At 35.6% G+C, this 22,139-nt stretch overlaps 1 protein-coding gene across 10 annotated transcripts in view; it reads left to right on the top strand.

Annotated features, from left to right (window-relative positions):
• The window catches only part of FKTN (fukutin), a 124,311-nt gene that overhangs the window by 43,266 nt on the left and 58,906 nt on the right, over window positions 1-22,139 (top strand). For all 10 annotated transcript variants that reach the window (XR_014247885.1, XR_014247886.1, XR_014247887.1 and 7 more), the window contains 3 exons: window positions 4,895-5,024; window positions 6,968-7,101; window positions 9,458-9,585. Coding sequence is in view for 6 of the 10 variants with exons in the window: in XM_082404055.1 (XP_082260181.1) it covers window positions 4,895-5,024; window positions 6,968-7,101; window positions 9,458-9,585 (392 nt within the window). In the remaining 4 variants the exon portion in view is untranslated. The remainder of the gene's footprint in view (window positions 1-4,894; window positions 5,025-6,967; window positions 7,102-9,457; window positions 9,586-22,139) is intronic.

Consider the following 22,139-nt stretch of genomic DNA (forward strand, 5'->3'; position numbering starts at 1 on the left):
TACTCTTGGTTGCGGTGCGCGGTCTTCTCATTGAGGTGGCTTCTCTTGTTACGGAGCACGGGCTCTAGGCTTTAGTAGTTGTGGCACGCAGACTCAGTCGTTGTGGCGCACGGACTTAGTTTCTCCACAGCATGTGGGATCTTCCCGGACCAGGGCTTGAACCTGTGTCCCCTGCATTGGCAGGCGGATTCTTAACCACTGCGTCACCAGGGAAGTCCCAAACTTTGTATTCATTCTTCACCATGTTATTTGTGTCCTTCACTAGTAGCAAGACAGACTCGTGATTACTAATTTGTTTTCCTCTTCTGCTAATGTACTGTTATTACTGATATAGAGTACCTAATGGGATTGATAACTTTTTTTAATCCTTACCCTCGTAAATGTTTCATTCTTCATCATTTCTTACGTTATAACCACAGGAAGGTCAGTTTTCAAATTAAGGTGAACATACATAACTTTGAACACTTGATGGCGCCAAACAGTCTTAAATACAATGCCTGGTGTTTTTTAAAAAAAAAAATCAATGAACTAATCTACTAGATCTCATAAAGCAGCGTCCTAACTTTCTTTTTTTTTTTTATAATAATTTTTGGATACATTTTCAAACTTTCAGAAAAGTTACAGATGCAATACAAATAATTCTTTTTCCTGAACCATTTGCAAGCAAGTTGTCAACATCTGCCCCACAACTTCAAATAATTTAGTATTTCTTGAAAACAAGAACATTCTCCTACATGTCTTAGTACAAAAATCAGGAAATTAATATAAAGATTATTACCATTTAATCCTCATTCAAGTTTTGCTAATTATCCCAATAATGACTATTATAATAAAAGGATTCCGTTCAGAATCACATGTTGCATTTAATTTTTCTGTCTCTTTAGTTTCCTTCAGTCTGGAACAGTTTCACAATCACTTTTTAACTTTTATGACTTTGCTACTTTTGAAGATTACAGGCCAGATATTTTGTACATTGTCCCTTGTTTGGGGTTTGTTTGGTTTTTCCTCAAGTTAGATTTAGGTTATATGCCTTTAGTAGGAATAACACAGAAGTGATTCTGTGCTTTTACTTCATCCTGTCGGGTGCTGCATGATTTTGATTTGTCCCATTACTACTGACTTTTACATTGATTACGTGATTAAAGTGCTGTCTGCTGGCTTCACCCTGGTGAAGTTTCTATTTTTCCCTTTGTAATTAATAGGTATTTGGCATGAAGGTACTTTAAAAGTCTGTAAATATTGTCAATATCTTCCTCAAACTTACAAGTTTATTTGTTTATATCAGTATGAACTCATGATTTCCTATTTTCTTCAATGAGTTATAGTGCGCTATTTTCATTTATTTTGATCCTCAAACTGTTCCATATTTGGCCAGTGGAAGCCCCTTCACGTGACTTCTGTGTCTTTTTGACGTCTCCATCATCTTTTGAGCACCTTCTTGCTTTTTGGCTCAAGATATTCTAGGTTCATCTTGTAATTTCCCTGCTACAATCCTGGAATCAGCCATCTCTCTGGATACTGATTCCTTTTAGAAGCCAAGCCTGGATGCCAGATTTGCTTGCCTGCAGGGCCTCTCAGTGACAGGAGTAGAGTGTGTGTGTGTGTGTGTGTGTGTGTGTATTTACTTCTGTATCTGTCTATCTATCACGATCCATGAATCCACATTGATGTCTTCAGTCTAATTTATATTTCAATTAAACAGCATAGGGTTCATTTCCATATTTATGACTCCCCTCTCAAACAGTGAGAAGCCTGACTTATAGTACCCTTAATATATTTACTTATTTGTTCAGTCTCCCATTATTTCTGCTGTTCCCTCTCCCACATGGATGCTATCCTCATCCTGCTTGGGTGTTGCTCTCCCCCACTGGGCTACTTGCATATATAGACACACTTCTCATCCTGCTCAGGCTCTGGCTCCCCACACTGGACTCTCCTCCATGTGGATGCCCTCGACGCCTTCTCAGGCTCTGATACCCAGGCCAGGCCACCACTGTGCGCTTTCTTGCTCTGCCTCATCTAATGGCTCTAGTTTAGAAGAGTCCAGGGAGGGAAGGAGAACAGAGGCAAAGTGCTCTCCTGGCTTACTTTATTTACTTTAATTATTTTCTCAATCTACCAAGAAGTTTAGGACTAGGATAATACACATTTTCCTGCACTTGATTTTGTTTCAGCAGTAACCATCAAAAAATAATTGATGAGCTTCAGTTTGTTGAGTTCCAGTAAAAAACCAGAGGGGAGTATGGAAATATCTGGACCCCTGGCCCAGGAATATCTAGAAAGCCACATTCATATCCTCTTTCTTCTACTAAGTTGCTCTGAGACCTGGGGCAAATTTCTGAGCCTTAGTTTCCTCATCTGTGAAATGAGTGGACACCTTCTGTCATTTTATTATTTTTCATCTATATTTTGGGGAAAGATTTGGGGAGAGGTTGCCTGAACAGGGAAAGATCATATGGACTGGTATTTAAATTGGGATTTGGTCTTTTTCTAAGAGGCCTGGTAATCCCAAGATTTATAGGAGGCATTTTTAAATGAAAAAAAAGTATGTATAACTAAAATTTTTAAAGTCCATAACAGATGTATAAGGTGCATAGGTATATACATGTTTATACTTTAACGCATATGAGGGTCAATTCTAAGAAATGGAATTTCTGGGAGTGTCATGTTATTTATTAAAGGTATGTCAGAGCTGGGAGTGTGTCAATGCAGGGGCAGCCTCAGTTGGACATAATTGTCAGCGTAATATTTTTGTAGAACACAGAGTTTTCATTTCTGTTACTTAATTTGATCCTTTCAGTTACTCTGTGAAATAAGCCAAGGATTCACCATGAACTGATAAGAAAACTGAGGTTTCAAGATGTAAGTTACACAGTCATTATTGGCTGAGCATGGAGTAAATTCTGGGTCTCCAAATTTCTAGCTCCAGGCTTTCGCCCTACAACAGGGATATGAACATGCATCTCTCATGCCAATCATATGTTCTAAGAGAATTATGGCTCTGAGGATGTTTTCATATTGAAAAGACCCCACATACTTTGTGTATTCTGGAGAATGTAACTTATCTTCAGGAATCCATCTTTTTTCCTAGGGATACTTTTTGCTTGAGATATATGGTCCTTCTAGGAACTATATTTCCTCCTGCTATATTGTAAAAGAATGCCAGGATATTTTAAGATACTGTGGGATGGGAGGGGATTAGTCAGTTATTTACTCATTTACGCATTTATCAATATGTGTTGCTCACATATTATATACCAGGCACCATTTTCAATTTGTACATACAGTGTTGGAGAGATTCAGTACCTGCCTTAAAGGAATCATGTTTACAGCCTATTGGAGGAAATATAAATAAAATCAGCAATTAGAATGAAATATGATAAGGGGGATGGGTGAAATAGGTGAAGGGGATTAAGAGATATAAACTTCCAGGTATAAAATGAATACGTCATGGGGATGTAGTATACAGACTAGGGAATATAGTCAGTAATATTGTAATAACTCTGTATGATGACAGATGGTAGCTAGAGTTATCATGGTGATCATTTTCTAATGTATAAAAATATCGAATCACTATGTTGTACACCTGAAACTAATATGATATTGTATGTCAATTACAATTCAATTTAAAAAAAAGACTTTGATCTTTTGTTCTGGAACAAAAAGAATTAAATATGATAAGAATTATAATGAAAATATATATAAATGGTAACTGTTATAAGCTCACTGAACAGATTATTTTGTTTGTCTCTGTCTATATCTAGTACCAAAGGTAATTTCTTGCTCTTTAAATGTTGAGCTGAAGAGGAGCCCTGGGAGAATAAATACGTTTGTGTTCCTGGGAAAATCAGGGAATGTTTTTCAGAGGGTGGAACTGAGACCTGAAAGATTTTGTTAGTCAAGGGCATTTCAGACAGAAGAAACATGTTGACACAGAGGCTTGAAAAGTTGTGATATATTTGGGGAGTGAAATATGAGAAGGGTGGAGATAAGGCTGGACCAGTACTCTGGCCCTAAACACGGTGTCCTTGTCTGCCATGCCAAGAAGTTTAGATTTTGTCCCGTAGGTAGTGAAGCATCAATGAAGAATTTTTAGTGCTTTCTTCAGTTCCAGAACACCCTAAAAATGAAGAAAAGCAGAAAAGCAAAAAGACTATAAGTAAATGACAGTAATATTTGTATAGAATTTCAAAATTTGTGAGACATTTTTCTGTCATCAATTATCTCATTAAATCTTCACAGCAGTCCTGCAAAGTATAATTATTATTCTTTAATTATTGATGAGAAAATTATATCTGAGAGAGGTTTGTTCTTTGATTCTCTCATTCATTCAAGTACTCTTTTAGACATTGGAGATATAGTGATAAACAAAATGAAGTCACTTTCCTCGTAGAGCTTATATTCTTCTGAGGCGCTATGCCCAGGGTCATAGCTAAAATGAAGTGAGTTTAGACTTGAACACAATCTGATTCAAAAATCCCACATTCTTTGTACTATACTGTTCTGTCCTAAAGACCATTTGCACCAGTGAATGATGAAAACGTCACTGAAGGCATTGTGCTTCAGATATGCCTGTAGCTCTCTTAATTAACCTTCTTTTCCCCTAACTACCCAATCTGCTAAATTGTGATGTAGAGGAGGGAGTTGATAAAGGTATAAATCTCATCCTTTGAGAATCCTGGTTATGGTCCTTCCCCTTTAACTTGTCTCTCCTAGAATCCACTCTTAATAGTCTTATTTTAATGTGTGACTAACAAGGAATTCTGAAACTTGATTTTTATAATAAAAAAATATATAACATGGGGTTAATTTTCAAGTTTAGTTTGGATGTCACAGAAATATTTCTGGCAACTTAGAAATGGCTGTAATAGCTGACTATTTATTATATCTGTAGCAATACCTTGATGATAACACTGTGGAAGCTATGGCCTTTCGGAAGAGTGCAAAGGAATTGTTGCAACTAGCAGCCAAAACGTTAAAGAAATTGGGAGTACGGTTCTGGCTGAGCAGTGGAACTTGTCTAGGTAAAATTCTTGTTGCTTTACATTTGTCTTTTTGACATTTCATCCTCTTTGGCTCTAAGGATGACTGCTTGAGATGACAAAACATCAGTGGTATTCGAAGCGTCATATTTATAGAAAGAATAAACATAGTGCATGGAGCAAGGATTTATTGATTTTTTTAAAGAAATAACTTCAGAAGCATAAAACAGAATTAGGAAGGCCATGTCGTGTGTCCCAAAATTATAAGTAATTTGTATAAAATTTATATCAGAACATGTAGACTACATGTGATTCTCAGGTAATCTTTAGATTAGCATTTTATTATTTCTATCCCAAAGGTTGTTATTATCTTAGAAAAAAAAACTGTATTCTGTCTCTTTACTTACACACAATACAAATAACTTGCATTGCACCAAAAGTTTCTGAGAGGAAAGGGAATGTCATAAGGTCTTCCACAAATCTTTTCCAGATCATGATTGGACGTCACTGTCTTACCACATTCTGTTCATTCTGAGATGGGGAAATGTAGAATCCAAGAAAGATTTCTGGATCTCTTTCCATTGTGCATTAGCTCAAACTCCTTTGGATTTTAGAATTATTTAGAATTTAACATTTTTTTGTTTTTATTCCCTCTTGTTTATAACTGTAGTTGATTCTATCTATATTTGTTCTTTTTTAATTATAACTGTATTTGTACAAAAATTATTTTTGCTCTTGCTTTTATAGGGTTGCCATATAATTTATTGTCCATTTCAAGAGACTTTTTGAGAGTGAAAGGAGTGCCATTATTAATTATGTTGGTACAACAGGTGTAAACAGGGATGTATGGTTATCCTGTCAATTAGGCTTTGAGGAAAATTTCCATGGTTCTTCCTGTCAAGGAGCTTCCAGCTAGAGTAACCCCCACCCCCCCAAAAAAGAGTACATCTCATTTATGTGATACATGCTTTAAGGTTTAACTTTCTGGAGTAAGATTGTTTTATAGACTGTCATCAAAAATATTTCGTAATCATTTATCATGATATCTTTTGAGTTCTTAGCCCCATGGTTTTCTTAATTTAAGGGCATTTATAAAATGAGGGAGTTGGATTAGATGATAGGTAAGGAGCCTTCCATTTTTAGTAGTTCATGATTCTTTGTTAGATGTGGATTGTAGATTTTTCTTAAACTAGAGGTGAGATCCCATGCTAGGCTTCTAAAGATCTATGTTAAAATGAAATTAAAGTTTAGAATTCCAAACAGTATTTCCCAAAGATAATCGTAGACATTTATTTACTTTTTGAATACTTTGAATGGAAGGATTAGAAGGATAATAAGAGAAACTCAGAGCCCTTAGCAATATTAAGGTATAAATTTTGCCTTTTTAGAACATTATTATAGCACCCAATTTAGAAGTAGATACATAGTAAATATGTAGAAATATCTTTTGACAGTATGCTGAAAATTGAGGCTGGTACTGCTCTTCTTTTTTATATGACCCATCAGACATGAGCTGTTCAGAGCTGTTAAGTTCTACAAATTACTGCTCAGGAAAGGGATATTGCTTAAGCAAAAGAATTAAATTATATTTTTTAGCATATCTTAAAAGCAACCTTCATCATAAGAGATTTATGATTAAACATTTTAAAAAGTAACTTAATGTTTTAAATGGATGGCCCAGTTAACATTATTAAAGCTAATAGTTTATTCAGAAATTACAGGACATCATGAAAGTTTTTGAGGCTGCTGAGTGCTCAAACCAGTAAAAATGAAGGAAGGAAGGAATAAAAGAAATGTTCTTCAACAAGTGGCTCCTATAATCATAGATATTAAGTTGGGATCTAATTTTTTTTAATTTTGGTAAAGCACACTAAGTCTAATCCTGTGAAATAAAATACACTGTTACAAAGACTCTCCATTATAATAATGACTAATTTTTTCCAAACTTAAGTTTTTAAAAAAGTTTTCTCATTCCTTTTTTTTAGGATGGTATCGGCAGTGTGGCATTATTCCTTATAGTAAAGATGTTGACCTAGGAATTTTTATACAAGATTACAAATCTGATATTATTTCAGCATTTCAAGATGCAGGACTCCCACTCAAACACAAATTTGGGAAGGTCAGTAATAAAAATATGATTTACTTCATTAGTAACATGTCTCAAAAGTAAAGTTTATATTAAGCAGCTCAGAGATGTTTAAAAGCACTGTATGTAGCATTTTATCACTCATTATCAGCCAGGATGAGTTCAGCAGAAGATTATTACCACTTGTGACTTCTGCACTATTTAAGGAAAACTAGAAAATCTGGCTTTCTATTGACCATGAGAAGGCAAAAAGGAGCTTGGACTCTTGCAGAAGAATTTATTGCCATTATATTAGGCAACAATATAACATAATTAATTAATATAATAAGTAAGAATCTCATATACCCTACCTGAAGTTATGTTGTTTCTCTTGAGCCATTTAATTTTATGTTCACATAGGCATCATATTATTATCAACTTGAAACATTCCATTGATTGCTAAGAATTAGAAATACAGGGACTTCCCTGGCGGTCTGGTGGCTAAGACTTTGCCTTCTAATGCAGGTGGTGTGGGTTCGATCCCTGGTTGGGGAGCTAAGATCCCACATGCCTCTCAGCCAAAAAAAACCAAAACAGAAGCAATGTTGTAACAAATTCAATAAAGACTTTAAAAAATGGTCCACGTCAAAAAAAAAAAAAAAAAGCTTAAATAAAAAAGCAATATGGAATCATTTCAAACAATACTTGGGTTTCTTATTTATTTCACATGTCCTAGGCCATAGCAGTCTTCTCACAGGTCAACTAGGAATAGGTCATTGTGGCTTAGATGAAATCTCCTTTTAGACAATTTGATTCCTATGCCCTAAGCCTATGATCCTGGCAATGACCTTACTCTTAATTTGGTTGTTCCCAGGGAGGTGTTGTCCTGGAAAGCAAGTAGAAGTATGTTTAGTTCCTGGAAAATTACTTCTCTCATCATAATCATTCTAGTTTATTTAAAAATTTAATAAAATATCTTCCTGAGGTGAAAGGCAAAGCAATAGAACTCTAGTCATTCAGCAATTGTTTCCTTAACACTCAGTCTCTGCCTGGCACTGAGCTCTGCACCCAGAACACAAAGATGAATAAGGTACAATCCATCCTTATCCTTGAGGAGTTCACTGTCTAATTGGCAGAAAACAAATTCATAAACAATTAAGTGATTAGTGCTGCCACAGACAGATGCACCAAGTCCAATGGGAACATAATTATTTGTAGGATAAGTTTCTTAGGGAAATGCTCTCAGAATTCTTTGTACTTTTAAACTTCTTTTTTCTTTTTTTCATGTATATAATGTAATGATATATGGGTTTCTATGCCACATTTACATAAGTACTCATTTATTGATTGTGATGAGAGACTTACTTCCTGATAGTTTTACTTGGTTATTAAAGGGAATAATTATTCTTTGATTACTTTCCTTCTTTAGTCAGAGAGGGGCTCAGGAACAGGATGTTTTGCAGAGTGACCATTTAACTACTATAAGTCATTTACTCTGAGTTGTCATCAGTTGTAAGAAGCAACATTATTTTATGTGCATTTAAGAAAGAAATCAGTGCTCGCTTCGGCAGCACATATACTAAAATTGGAATGATGCAGAGAAGATTAGCATGGCCCCTGTGCAAGGATGACACGCAAATTCGTGAAGCGTTCCATATTTTTGCAGCCTAAGTGTCCATTGACAGATGAATGGATAAAGAAGATGTGGCACATATATACAATGGAATATTACTCAGCCATAAAAAGAAATGAAATTGAGTTATTTTTAGTGAGGTGGATGGACCTAGAGTCTGTCATACAGAGTGAAGTAAGTCAGAAAGAGAAAAATACTGTATGCTAACACATGTATATGGAATCTTAAAAAAAAAAATGGTTCTGAAGAACATAGGGGCAGGACAGGAATAAAGACGCAGACGTAGAGAATGGACTTGAGGACACGGGGAGGGGGAAGGGTAAGCTGGGAAGAAGTGTGAGAGTGGCATGGACATATATACACTACCAAATGTAAAACCGATAGCTAGTGGGAAGCAGCCGCATAGCACAGGGAGATCAGCTCGGTGCTTTGTGTCCACGTAGAGGGGTAGAATAGGGAGGGTGAGAGGGAGACGCAAGAATGAGGGGATATGGGGATATATGTATACGTATAGCTGATTCACTTTGTTATAGAGCAGCAACTAACACAACAATGTAAAGCAATTATACTCCAATAAAGATGTTAAAAAAAAAAAAAGAAATCAAACGATGGTGTGCTACTGATGCATCCCAATTTCAGAAGTGCTCCAACTTGAAAAACAGTATCTTGAAACCTATACTCTCTCTATATATAAAACATAAGAATCTTTTGTTTTTTTAATTTTAAAAAATGTACTTCCTTTGTTTCAGTCTGTGAAGATTTTCATCTTCTCCCTAGGTAGAAGACAGCTTGGAACTATCTTTCCAGGGAAAAGATGATGTAAAACTTGACATTTTTTTCTTCTATGAAGAGACTGACCATATGTGGAATGGAGGCACTCAGGCCAAAACAGGAAAAAAATTTAAGTATGAATCAGATAAGTACTTACAAAAGGGGCTATAGTAATAACTGCAGAAGGTAGAAATAAGGAAGTAACTGGAAATGGGGGGAAAAAAAGACTGTCAAGTCTCACTGTTAGCTGATACTTTCTCAGCTTTCCCAGAGAGCCCAGTTATGCTTGAGAAGTGAGGACTACCTATAAGGACAGTCCCTGAGGAGGAAGTGCCCCTGGGTTTGTCAGTCCATAGAGTCATTGTGATTGGAAGCCCTTGAGTCATCAGAAAGGGAAAGCCAAAATAAGGAACAGAAAAATTAGGCCCAGAGCCTGAGCCAAAAAACTGATCGGCTGTTAGAGCTATAGGAGCTTGATAATTTGATGAGAATGGGTAAGGGTCAGTAAGAAGGAGATTGTTAAGGTCAAGTGAAGTTTAAGTGAGGAGATTTGGTTTGGCTGGAGCTGAGGTCATGAATGCCGGGCAACCTCTGGAATGTGCCTTTAACACAGACTGAGGGCTAATCCTTAAAGGATACTGATCGGGCTTAACAGCTACCATATTTTGTCAAATGTAAGGTGATATGCATTGTAAGATGTACCATTATTTTATGTGCTACCAAGAAAGGAAAGACACTGCCAACTATAATCTTAAGGCACATGATTCAGATAGAAAATTGCAGGGGGAGAGTCTCTCAATTCTGAATTAATTGATGGACTGCAATATGTTAGATTGGCATTTTGAACATTTTTTCTTTTAATACTGCCATAGTCAAACTCCTTGATGACGAAAGACAAAAATGACGTTAGAGTAACTGAGTGCCCTTTATGATGCAGTTGGCCTGTTCACGGTTCTGAGAGAGAGAGAACAAATGCGAAAGAGAACCCAGAGAGCAAGGGCTCTGGAATCAGGCAGACCCGGGAGGCCTCAGCTTCACCCTAATTACGGCCTTTAGCTTTTCTGAACATTAATCTCCTCATCCATTAAATTTGAGTAGTACTACTGTGTACCAGGCACTACTATGAACATTTTTCATGTATTAACACATCTAATCCTCATAACAACCACAGATAGTCTATGAGGCACTGAGAATTTAAGTCATTTGTTCAACATCACAGTGAATAAGTCAGACAGCAGCCTGTCTCTAGAGTTCATACTTTTAATCACTACCCCCTACTGCCTCTCCAATACACCTGACAGTATGAGGCACTTAGCGGAATGCTTAGCACTTATTAAGTTATCAGTAAGTGGTGGTTACCATTGTTATTATTATTTAATGTTATTAATATTATGATTGTTAATGTGATTGCTGTTGTTGTTGTCATTCTTATGGTTGTTATATGACCAGTAGCATAAATTTCCCTCACCAACTAGCTGAGATTGGGGCTCCTATCATTGAATAAATTTGAGCCATTGGGCGCATTGGGGAATGTTCTACATAGCATAGAAGAAGAATTCCAAACTTGGACTGGTTTCTCCTGGGTACTTAGACATACCCTACTGGGGTCACTGAATCTATTTGAAGGCAGGGAGTCTCCATGTAAGGTTAAACTTGTTCTGGAGGTTTGAGAGTAATCCAAACCTTTTTCTCAAAGTCATAAAGTATCCCAATTGACCCTGATCCTGGAGCATATTCCCGAAACTCATTTATTATAAAAAATTATTTTGCTTTATGACAACAAACACCTTCATGCTGAGTAAGCTCAGATTATAAGACAGAAATTAGTAAGTTAATGAATTTGTAATTGACACTCTCACTATGGCTAGGTGAATAGGGAGCTAAGTGTTTTTGACATTTAGCTATAGTTTGTTTATTCAAATATGATAATGATGCCAAATTTAACACATAATTTAGAGGCTTTTTTTTAAACTGGGAGATAGTGTAGCATAGAAATTAAAGGCGTGGAGCCAGTCTGCTTGCTTTTGAATCCCAGCTCTCCGTTTTACCAGCTATATTATCTGTACCTAAGTTTCCTCAAATGTAAAATGGGAATAATAATAGAAATTCCTACATAGGATGGTTTTAAGAACTAAGTGAGTTAATACACAAAAAGGGTGTTGAAGAGAATTAAGCATGTCCTGAGTGCTAAGTAATTATTAGCTGCTATTATTAATACTCTCTGTAGCAGTAGTATTTCTCTTCTTAGTCTTATAAGAAATTTACGAATCAGAAACCTATATAATTATCTCAATATTAAACTACCACACCTATTCTTAGAGAACTCATATGAGAATGTCACCTTTGTTCTAAGAAAAGTAATTTCTGAAGCTTGTATTATAATCATGTTAGTCTTAATTTTTCTTCTAAGGCTTTCTTAGAAGGATTTCTTTCTTCTCACTGACATAATCCCATGTCAGACCTCAAAAGAACTATGCACTTCTAACCACTACATCTCTGGCTAGAAAAGTCTTCTTTCATTCTGCTTTAACTGCTCTTTATGGTAGCAGTGTTTGGGAAGTGGAAAGTGTTCTGATTATTTAACGAGAGAAATGAGCAGTGATAGAACTGCCTGGACAGATGGTGTGAGTCTCAGATTTTCTATCATGTTACCGTAACCTTAAAAGGCAGAGAAGAGAAAAGGGGATGGTTGTGTGGAGTAGTTTCTTTGGAAGATTCCCCCAGCCATATGCCATTTTCATACTCTTCAGTACTATTTACTTTAAGGAACTGTAGAATTTTCACCACTATTGTTCCTAGAGGGAAAAATCTTTAAAGCTAGTCTAAGGGTCTTTTTATCTTTATAATATTCTACGTTTTATTCATGTGTAGTTTATTCTGAGAAAAAGCTTAATAATAGTATAGGATGCTTACCATTTTTTAAAAAGGTGAAGAGGAATGAGGAAGGAAGAAAAAAGTTTCCCCTTTCAAAACTTTATTCTGCATGCCTTCAGAATGATGTTTTTGGTCATAAGATTTAATAATAATTACAATATTGATAGCAATGATAAAGCTGTAGCTACCAGGTGTCAGCTAGATATCAGGCACTATGATAGGTAATTTATTATTTAATCTCAGATCATCCTCACATTATCCCTGTGGGTTAGGTGTTCTCACTCCCAGTTAGTTACGAGGAAACTAGAGCCCAGAGAAGAGAAGTAACTTGTCCAAGGTTCTCTGGCCATTAATGGTAGGGCCAAGATTTAACTTCAGACCTGTTGGATTCTTAAGCCTAAATGCTTCCGTCTAAGAGTTAATAGGTTAAATGAGTTAATATATGTAGTAATGCATTTAGAACAGTACCTGCCACATAGTACTGTGTAAGTATTAGCTACGGCTGCAACTATCATTACCATATTATTATTCTATTACTATTACTACTCATGTGTTGCACTGGTACAAAACATTGGACTTTCAACACAGTGGTAACCTGGATTAGTTACTCTTTGGGCAAGCATTTTCTTCCCAGGTCTCATATTTCTTCCATCTCCAATTCTTACTCTAAACCCATACTTTCACCTAAAATCTAGATTCCATTCTTAAATATTGTCTGGATTTTTAATATTTATTTTTCTTCTCCAAGTTCCAATCGCCAATAATAAAAAGTGATGAATATATTAACTATGCCTCCAGATGTGAAATTGTCATTCCAGAACTTCACAGTTCTTACAGATGCTGCCCAGATTCCTTTGGGTTATTTCTTTCCTTCACATCTGAATCAACTGATGTAAGTAGAGGCCAGAAGTTTAAGAGGCAATAATAATGGTAATAATAAAAATTAACTTTTATTGAATATTTACTATGTGCTTGGCACTATGCCAAGCTTTTATATGCATCATCTCATTTAACCCTCACCACAAGTTTATAAGGGAGATTTACTGTCACCTCATGATATGGATGAGGAAATTAAGGCAGAGCTAAGCCTCAGACCTAGGGCCATATCACTTCAGAGCTCGTATTCTTACCCATACACAATGTTAGTGTCACCACAATCTCTATCATATTGTTAATACTCCCTCCATGAAAGTAGCCCTTCTATTTATCGACATTGTCAGAATATTACAGCTACCTCTGTATCCTCTGATAGGAAATCTGCTACCCCTAGGGCTAGCTGTGGGTTACTTAGGCCTTCTGATATATGCAGCTTCTGCTTAGTGTATAGATCTTCAAAAAATTTGGATTTGTCCTCTGTGAGACTAGACTCATCCAAGTGTGACTCCTATATAATTTAACATTTCATTTCTGCAAAATTTATTTACTAACTGCTGTGTGCTAAGGATTCTGATGTGAATATAACTTAGTTTCTGCTCTCAAGGATCTCATAATCTAGACCATGAAACAAATATTAAAGTACTCTGTCAGCAGGATGTGATTTAAATAGGTGTCATGTATAGTTGAGATACAAATCAACTATCTAGAAGCAGCGACAAGGAAGTGTGGCATAAAAAATAGAGAAGTTTGTTAGGGAGACTTAGGAGGAATATGGAGAAATGTCTAATAATAGGTTTATATAACTATTATTCTATTTAGATTATTCCCATTTTTTTATTATTAAAAAATTCTGTGAACATCTTTATATATAAAGTGAAAGCTTTATTAGGGGTTGTTTCTTTGAATAGATTCCCAGAACTGGAATTATTATTATTGTTTGATTGTGCGATTTGAGAAAAAGAGGAGTAATTGGTCAGTGTTCTGATAACAGTAAAAGTACAAGATTTTACTGCTCAGTGTCCTGTATTTCCTTTGACTCCTTAAGGCTCTTTGCAGCTGTACAGGCCTCCTCAGTCATCTTTGTCAGCTTGCTTTATTTTACTTGCCTTTTTTCCCCCTATTTTTTAAAAATAAATTTCTAGTTTTGTGATAATTTTAGATTCACAGAAGATAATACAGATGAGTTTCTGGATACAGTCACCCAGTTTCCCCTAATGTTAACATATCGTTACCATGGTACATTTGTCAAAACCAAGAAACCAGCCTCGGTGCATTACAGTTAACTAAACTCTCAATATTATCTGTACTTCACCAGTTTTTCTAATGTCCTTTCTCTGCTCTAGGATCTAATCCTAGATACCACAGTGTATTTAGACCCCAGCCTTTTGAAACTTGATTTTAGTCTGCGATTTTAAGTATGTCACTAGTAGTGCCAGGTTATTAGACGTCATCCCATGTCCCAGTTCTGCCATTCAAGGGCATTGAGTTGCCTCCATTTTGAGGTTGCTCCTCAGTACCTCTAAGTGGAAATAATCTCCCCTTCCTCTGAATTCCCATAGATTTTTCTTTTCCCTTTACCTCTCATGCTGTATTTGGGTACTTCTGCTGATTTTTCTGTCCTTTCTGAGTTATATGTAGAATCAGTCCTGATAAATCTGTCAGGCTGAGTGAGACCTGAACCCTACTTGAAACTAAAACCAGGTCCACTTAAGCACAGTTTACAGTGTTTCGTTAAGATGAAAGGGTGACACCAGACTGATGACTTGATCCAACGTAGCACCTTTGGAGAATCAAAGCCATAAAGTTAAGTCACCGCAGTTGTTTTAAGTCACTGCTTCAAAAGAAGTTAAAGACTCGTGTCGGTTGTTGAATCCCCACTCATAGACTCTCTCAGCTCCATAGATTGATACTATGCGTCCATAGTTCTAGCTCTCAAAAAACACATTTGTCTTTTAAGTACTTATAGCTGTGAAGCTAAAAGGCAAATTTGAATAATTTCTTTAAATGAGTGCATTTAAAACATTAGCTTTTCTAAAAATGGTGTCATATTTCCTACTCTGTTTATACCTTCATATTTTACAACATTTAGATTATGTCTTAGGTCTCCTTAGTAACACCTCCAAACCATGGAGGGAAGAACATTGAATGCATGTTATATGGTAATTGTATTCTTATACAATATATAGAAGTGGCAGTTCTTTATATAGTGAGCTTTATTTGTTTTTTTAAGAAAAGATTACCTCAGAATGAATAAATAGCAGGCCTTTCACTTATATGAAGTAAATTTGGTTTTTTAAGGCTGCGATATATTTTGTTGTTTGAATATAATTCTGTAGGAGATTCTATATGGTAGTATTCTGAGAGAAATAAAAGCAAATTTTCACTAAATGACTTCTACACAAATGTTCACAGCAGTTTTATTCATGGTAGCCAAAAAATGGAAACAACCCAAATGCCCATCTTTTGGTGACCAAATAAACAAATTATGGTATGTTCAAACAGTGGAATTCTACTCAGCAACAGAGAGGAACCAACTACTAATATATGCAATAACGTGGATGAATCTCCAAAAGTCATGTTACGTGAAAGAATTCAAATAGGAAGAGTAGGCACTATGTAACTGCATTTATTTGTAATTGTAAAGCAGGCAAAACCAATCAAGAATGTGAAAAGGTCATTGATCACCAGGGGCCAGGGTGGACTGACTGCATGCCTGCCAAAAAGCACAGGGAGCTTTGGGAAGCAGGGTGGTAGAAATGTTCTGCATCTTGATTTTAGTACCCAGGTATATGCACCTGTCAAAACTTAAAATGGGTGCATTTCATTATGTGTAAATAGCAGCTTGAAAAATTGATTTAAGAGTTTGAAAGAGAAAAAAATTCTGTGACTTAGAAAATTGATACTAAGAGAAAAGAGCCCAAGATCACAAGTAGAAACAGAAGGATATCTGGGACCAGAAGCCATGAATTTGATCAAGGCAGACCTAATTGCAGTGATAAACTTGGAGCCGTTTGCATCTGCTTGGACAAATTAGATAATCTGAGATCAAAATAAACGAAGCTTTTTGTATTTAGTATGAAATTTGAAATCGTAATTTAATCTCCTTTTTTCATTATCTATTATATCCAAAAAGGAATCCTATAAAAATTGTCTGAGACAAAGCAAGCACAGCTGGAGTCTAATTACTTGTTGATGAGCTATAGATATAGTTTTTGGAAGTTATGCAGTAGAAATAAAAATGCCTCGAGGTTTTTCCCTCTGGCCTTAAAGAAAAGTCTTGTGCATGCTTTAAATGAATAGTTTTTGATATGGTCATTAAGTATGTGCATTCAGGTGTTAAATGATAACTATCCATACAAGCTTTAATTTGTCTACTCATTGGTGATATAAATTTCTTCTACTTCACTAGTTCTGTCCTATGGAGATTGCATAGGAGAGTTTGTCAGTAAGATAGATGGAATCACTCAACTTACAGTGGAAGTCAGAAGAAAACCAAGGTTCAATGGGTAGAATTTTATCTTATAAAACATGTATATGCTATATGTATATTGATTATACGTTAGAAGTTTGGGACAGGATTGGCGTATGGGATCTACAGAGACCTCAGAGAGACTATATTCCAGTCCAGTCTCTGAAAAGTATGTTAGCCATTCCTCTATTACCCCTTTTGCTTCTGTATAATCTGTGGTAGGATTGTGAGAGGTTTAGTGGAAGAGATAGTTAAAAAAATACTAGTCAGCATGCTGTAACTTTGGTTTTCAAGAGTTGGTTTTTAGGGAAGATCCAGTGGTTAGGACTCCACGCTTCCACTGCAGGGGGCCCAGGTTCAGTCTCTGGTCCGGCAACTAAGACCCTGCAAGCCACATGGCGTGGCCAAAAAAAAAAAAAAAAAATCAAAAACAAAAGAAAACAAAGAGTTGATTTCTTAGAAATGCTTAGAAAACTATGGGCAAAATTGATGCTGATGACATATAATTAATGTGGCACAATAATTCCTCACCTTGCCATATTCCCTTTGCTCCAAACACAAATCACTGATGAATATGTCTAAAAGACATAGCTGAGCTAAAAGAGAATGAAGTAAATGATGAAGAAGGAGTATATAAAGAGAATTTCCAAATTAAAGACAGGCAGGCAGGATAAATAATAAATCTACATCTAGATACTTCTTAAGGAAACAGTAATACCAAAACCAAAAAAATTTTATAGTCTACCAGAGAAAATAGATTGCTCATAAAGGAATAGCAAATACACCTCGGCTACAATAGAGGACAGAAGATAATGGAGTAACATCTTCCAAAAGCTGAGGCGAAATAACTGTCAACTAAGAATGTTACGTACACTTAAAACTAATACTCAAGAGGGAGGTCAAGATAAAGGCATTTGCATATGTACAAAGACTAAGAAAATTTATGTCTCACAGATCCACACTTAAAACTGTATTAAAGAACACAGAAGGAAGATATGATATATGTGAAAAAATGGTGGACACACAAATGGATAAAATATGTCAGTAAATTTGTTAGCCATTACCTGTGTAAAGACAAAAAAGACGTGTCAAAAATAAGTTAAGGGGCTTCCCTGGTGGCGCAGTGGTTGAGAATCTGCCTGCCAATGCAGGGGACACGGGTTCGAGCCCTGGTCTGGGAAGATCCCACATGCCACGGAGCAACTAGGCCCGTGAGCCACAATTACTGAGCCTGCGTGCCTGGAGCCTGTGCTCCACAACAAGAGAGGCCGCGATAGTGAGAAGCCCGCGCACCGCGATGAAGAGTGGCCCCCGCTTGCCACAACTAGAGAAAGCCCTCACACAGAAACGAAGACCCAACACAGCCATAAATAAATAAATAAAAAATTAAAATAGCTTTACCTTAAAAAAAAAAAAAAGTTAAGGAGGAGGCGATTTGTTAAGTGTTCAAGGAATAAAGTATACTAAGTCCCATGTTTAGGAAGAGGATAGAGATTCTGTATACATTTAGTCTTTATTAGAAAATGTTGTAGTGAAATATGTTTGCTGAAAAATAAACAGTAAATATTACAAACAGTAATTACTACTGGATAGAAATATTATTTAAAACTTCTAAACAAGCAGAACAAAAGATAATTTATAAACCTTTATCATTCTAAATGAAAGTAGGAAAGGTAGGGCAAAGAAAAAGTATGGTAAACTGAAAACATGTAAAAATAATCATAAAACTAGTCAGCATTGTTATAGCACTTACTATGTGTGTTAGATACTATTCTGAGCACTTTACATTTATAATATTTTTCATTCTATGCTAACATCTCTCTGAGGTACTGCTAGTACGCTCATTTTATAAATGAGGTTAAGGCGCAAAAACATTGACCAAGGTCACACACGAGAGTAATTGGCGAAGCCAGGATTTGAGCGAGACAGTCTGGCTCTAGAGTTCAAAATATGTCCAAATACATAATTTATTACAATAAATATTCACAGATTAAGGTAACCTACAAAAAGAGAAACAGTATCAAATGAGATAGAAAACAACATTTAACTATAAAATACTTGGAAGAGGCACACCTGAAGCAAAATCACATGGGAAGGTTGAAAATTAGAGGAATGGAAAAAATATACCCCAATATTATTAGCCAAAGAAAATTCTACTGTCATTTTACTATCAGACAAAATAGAATTTTATTGGGTTGCGGTGGGGGAGAATGTTAAAGGATTAAAAGACCCACTACATAATTTTACAAAGGAACAGTTCACCAAGAAGAAATAATATTCATGACCTTTATGACTCTAACAATATAGTCTTGAAATATATAAATCGAAAACTGATGAAATTCTGATGAATATTTGACATGTCCACAATTTTGGTGGGGTATTTTGGTATACTTTTATTTTAAAAACTGCTGGGTCAAGCAAAGAAACTAGTAAAAATATTGGAGATATGGACAAAATCAACAGGCTTGATCTATTTGACATATATGTATATATAAATCTTCATCCAGCAAATGGTGCATGTACTTTCTTATCCACTATAAATGGAGCATTTACAAAAGTTGATCATGTACTACAACATGAAGGCAATCTCAATACATTTGAAAGCATTAATAAAATTCTTGTGAGGTGTGTGTGTATGAGTGTAATTCTCCACATTAACAGATTAAAGGGAAAAAAGAACTATGGTTATTTCAGTAGATGGCATTGTATGACCGCAATGGAATTGAATTAGAAATCAACAATTAAAAGACATCTTTAAAAAGTGTGGAAACTTTAAAATGCCCTCTTTAATAACTAATGAATTAAAAAGGAGATCATAGTGGAAATTACAGAAGTTTTAGGATTCAAATAGGGTGCAGTTAAGAGGATAGAGGTAAACTTGTAGCCTTAAAAACAATAAGTATTTCAATAGCTGATGTGAGGTACCCCGTATGGGGGCCTCGTAACCCAATTCAGACTCACCCCCACCCCCTACCCCATCCTCTAAAAAGTAGGGCGGAGGGAAGCTCATCGGTGGGGCACAAGCTGAGTGCATTTAGTCACTCCATCCCATGTCCCTTGGGAAGGTCTGAGACTAGGAGAAAAAAAAAAGTGTGAAAGAATAGGTTTGAAAAAATTAAGCTACCAACTGAAGAGATTAAAAGAACAGCACAGTCAGTCTAAGGAAAGTGAAGGAAGGAAACCAAGAGAAAAAATTAATGAAATAAAAAACAAACAGTATCATGGGAATTCCCTGGCAGTCCAGTGGTTAGGACTCCGTGCTTTTGCTGCCGAGGGCCTGGGTTTGATCCCGAGTGGGGGAACTTAGATCCTGCAAGACATGTGGCTCTGCCAAAAAAAGAAAAAAAAGAAAGAAAAACTCTCAAAGATGAACAAATCCAAATGCTAGTTCTTAAGATAACGAATTATAAAAGTAGTAAACTAAGTAGACATCTAGCAAGATTGATCCAAAACAACTGTGTTACACTGACTCAAAAGAAAATGCTATGGACAACTAAGACAGCAGTCTAAAATGCAGTATCAGATAAAATGTGAAAATGACAAAATTTTAACTCAAGAAGTTCTAAATAACTTATACTCATTAAAGAAATTGAATTACTAATCAAAAATCCTCCTTTCCCCTTTTTTTCCCTACCAAAAGACCTAGAAAGTTTACAGGAAAGTTTTACCATGCCTTCACAGGATAGATTATTCCCTATATTATATAGCTTATTTTGGGGAAAAAAAAAAAAGAAAACTGCTTTAAGCAATTCATTTTATGACTGATAGCAAAACTGGACTCGGACAGTACCAAAAAAAAAATTTTAAGGGAAATTACTGTCTTAGTGGACACAGATGAAAATATCATGAATGAAACACAAATGAATAGAATTTTGTAGTGTGTGTGTATTAGTGTAATTCTCAACACTTAAAAGATTAAAGGGAGAAAAAAGTACATGATTGTTTCAATAGATGACATTAAAAACATTTGATACATTTCATAATTAACAACAACAACAAAAGGCCTTTTAGTAAACTTGGAGTAAAGGGGATCTGAAATTTCTTTAACCTAGTAAAGGGAATATACCAAAAACCTAGAGTGAGCAATTGTATTTAATGGTAAAACTGTAGAAGCCTTTCTGTTAAAATCAGAAAAAAACATAAGAATGCATGCTGTCCCTGCTTTAATTAAGCAGTATGCTGGAGGGCTATTGCACTGGAATAACACAAGAAAAAGAAATTAAGAGTTAGAAGAAGAGACAAAATTGGTAATGAGAATAAACTATTGTGTTGTTTTGCAGGAAATTCTTGTTTAAAAAAGCTCTGCTGTTCCAACTCTAGAGTTTAATGCAAACTTATGTTTAAAAAGGTCAGATTCAGTTGTCATTGATGATGTCTCTCTCACTTAGCCTAGCTAACTAATTAACAGTAAAAACAGTGTTTTTCATTTAGCAATTATGTTTTTAGGTGGTACAGTTAAACTGATGAAATTACTTTATCCAACCACCAAAAAGTAGTTTTACAGATTTTAAGGATGTCTGTGAGGGAAAAAATGGTCTTCTCCAACTAACTCTTAATTCTAACTACTGCTTTTTGTAAAAATAAAAAGAAGTAAAAGTGGTATGAACTAGAAAATGAATGGAAGGATTTTGTGTGTGTGTGATAAGATCCCTTGAATTTATATTCTGATTTGGGGTTGTTTAGTCTGAATTTAAATCTGTTCACATTTTGGATCCTATCTCAGAGCTTTAAAGTACAAACTGCTTAGGAGAACTTAATATGGGCATTAAAACCTAAGGGAACATTGACTCTAATTATAATCTTAGTCATTATTTACTGGTAACCTGGACAGGGTACATGGCATGTGCTGTTCTGAGTCACTCACCCCCCCTTTTCCTCTCCACAATCCCATTTTACAATCAGTTTTCACATTTTATTGTTTATCTTCCCTCTTCTCCTAGGAAGCTGGAATTTTCTTTTTGCTGAAAGGCTTGAAAATTATTTGGTGAAAAGAAAACCACAAAGATGGTTTAGGGATTTTTTATTTAGGGCAAAAATTAACATTTGAGTTAAATTGTCTTTGAGTAATTTTAAGATTGCTTATATATTTTAAATGTTTTGTTTTTGTTGATAAACCTTTCATTGTTCAATGAAAGCTTTGAACATTTCATTTTATAAAAGCTTTTATAAAATTTGTAGTATTCTCATCCATTGTATCATCCTGGACTTATGGTTTTTCTTTCTTTCATCTCTTTGATGAGACTGTAGAGGATTATATTTAAGAGGGAAGTTTCCTGGCCTATGTTACTAGATAGACCATGATTTCTGCCTCATTTCAGCTTCAGTTTGTCAACTTGATAGGATGGGACAGGTGGACATTCTGCTGACCAGCATCTTGATTGGGGAGGGTGTAGGCTGATGATGGATGGATATGTCTCATGACAAAATAAGCAAGTCCATGAATATGAGCATGCGGAGTAAAATTGGGAC

This window comes from Balaenoptera borealis, assembly GCF_965194805.1.
Source record: "Balaenoptera borealis genome assembly, chromosome: 8".
In the NCBI taxonomy this organism is placed as follows: domain Eukaryota; kingdom Metazoa; phylum Chordata; class Mammalia; order Artiodactyla; family Balaenopteridae; genus Balaenoptera; species Balaenoptera borealis.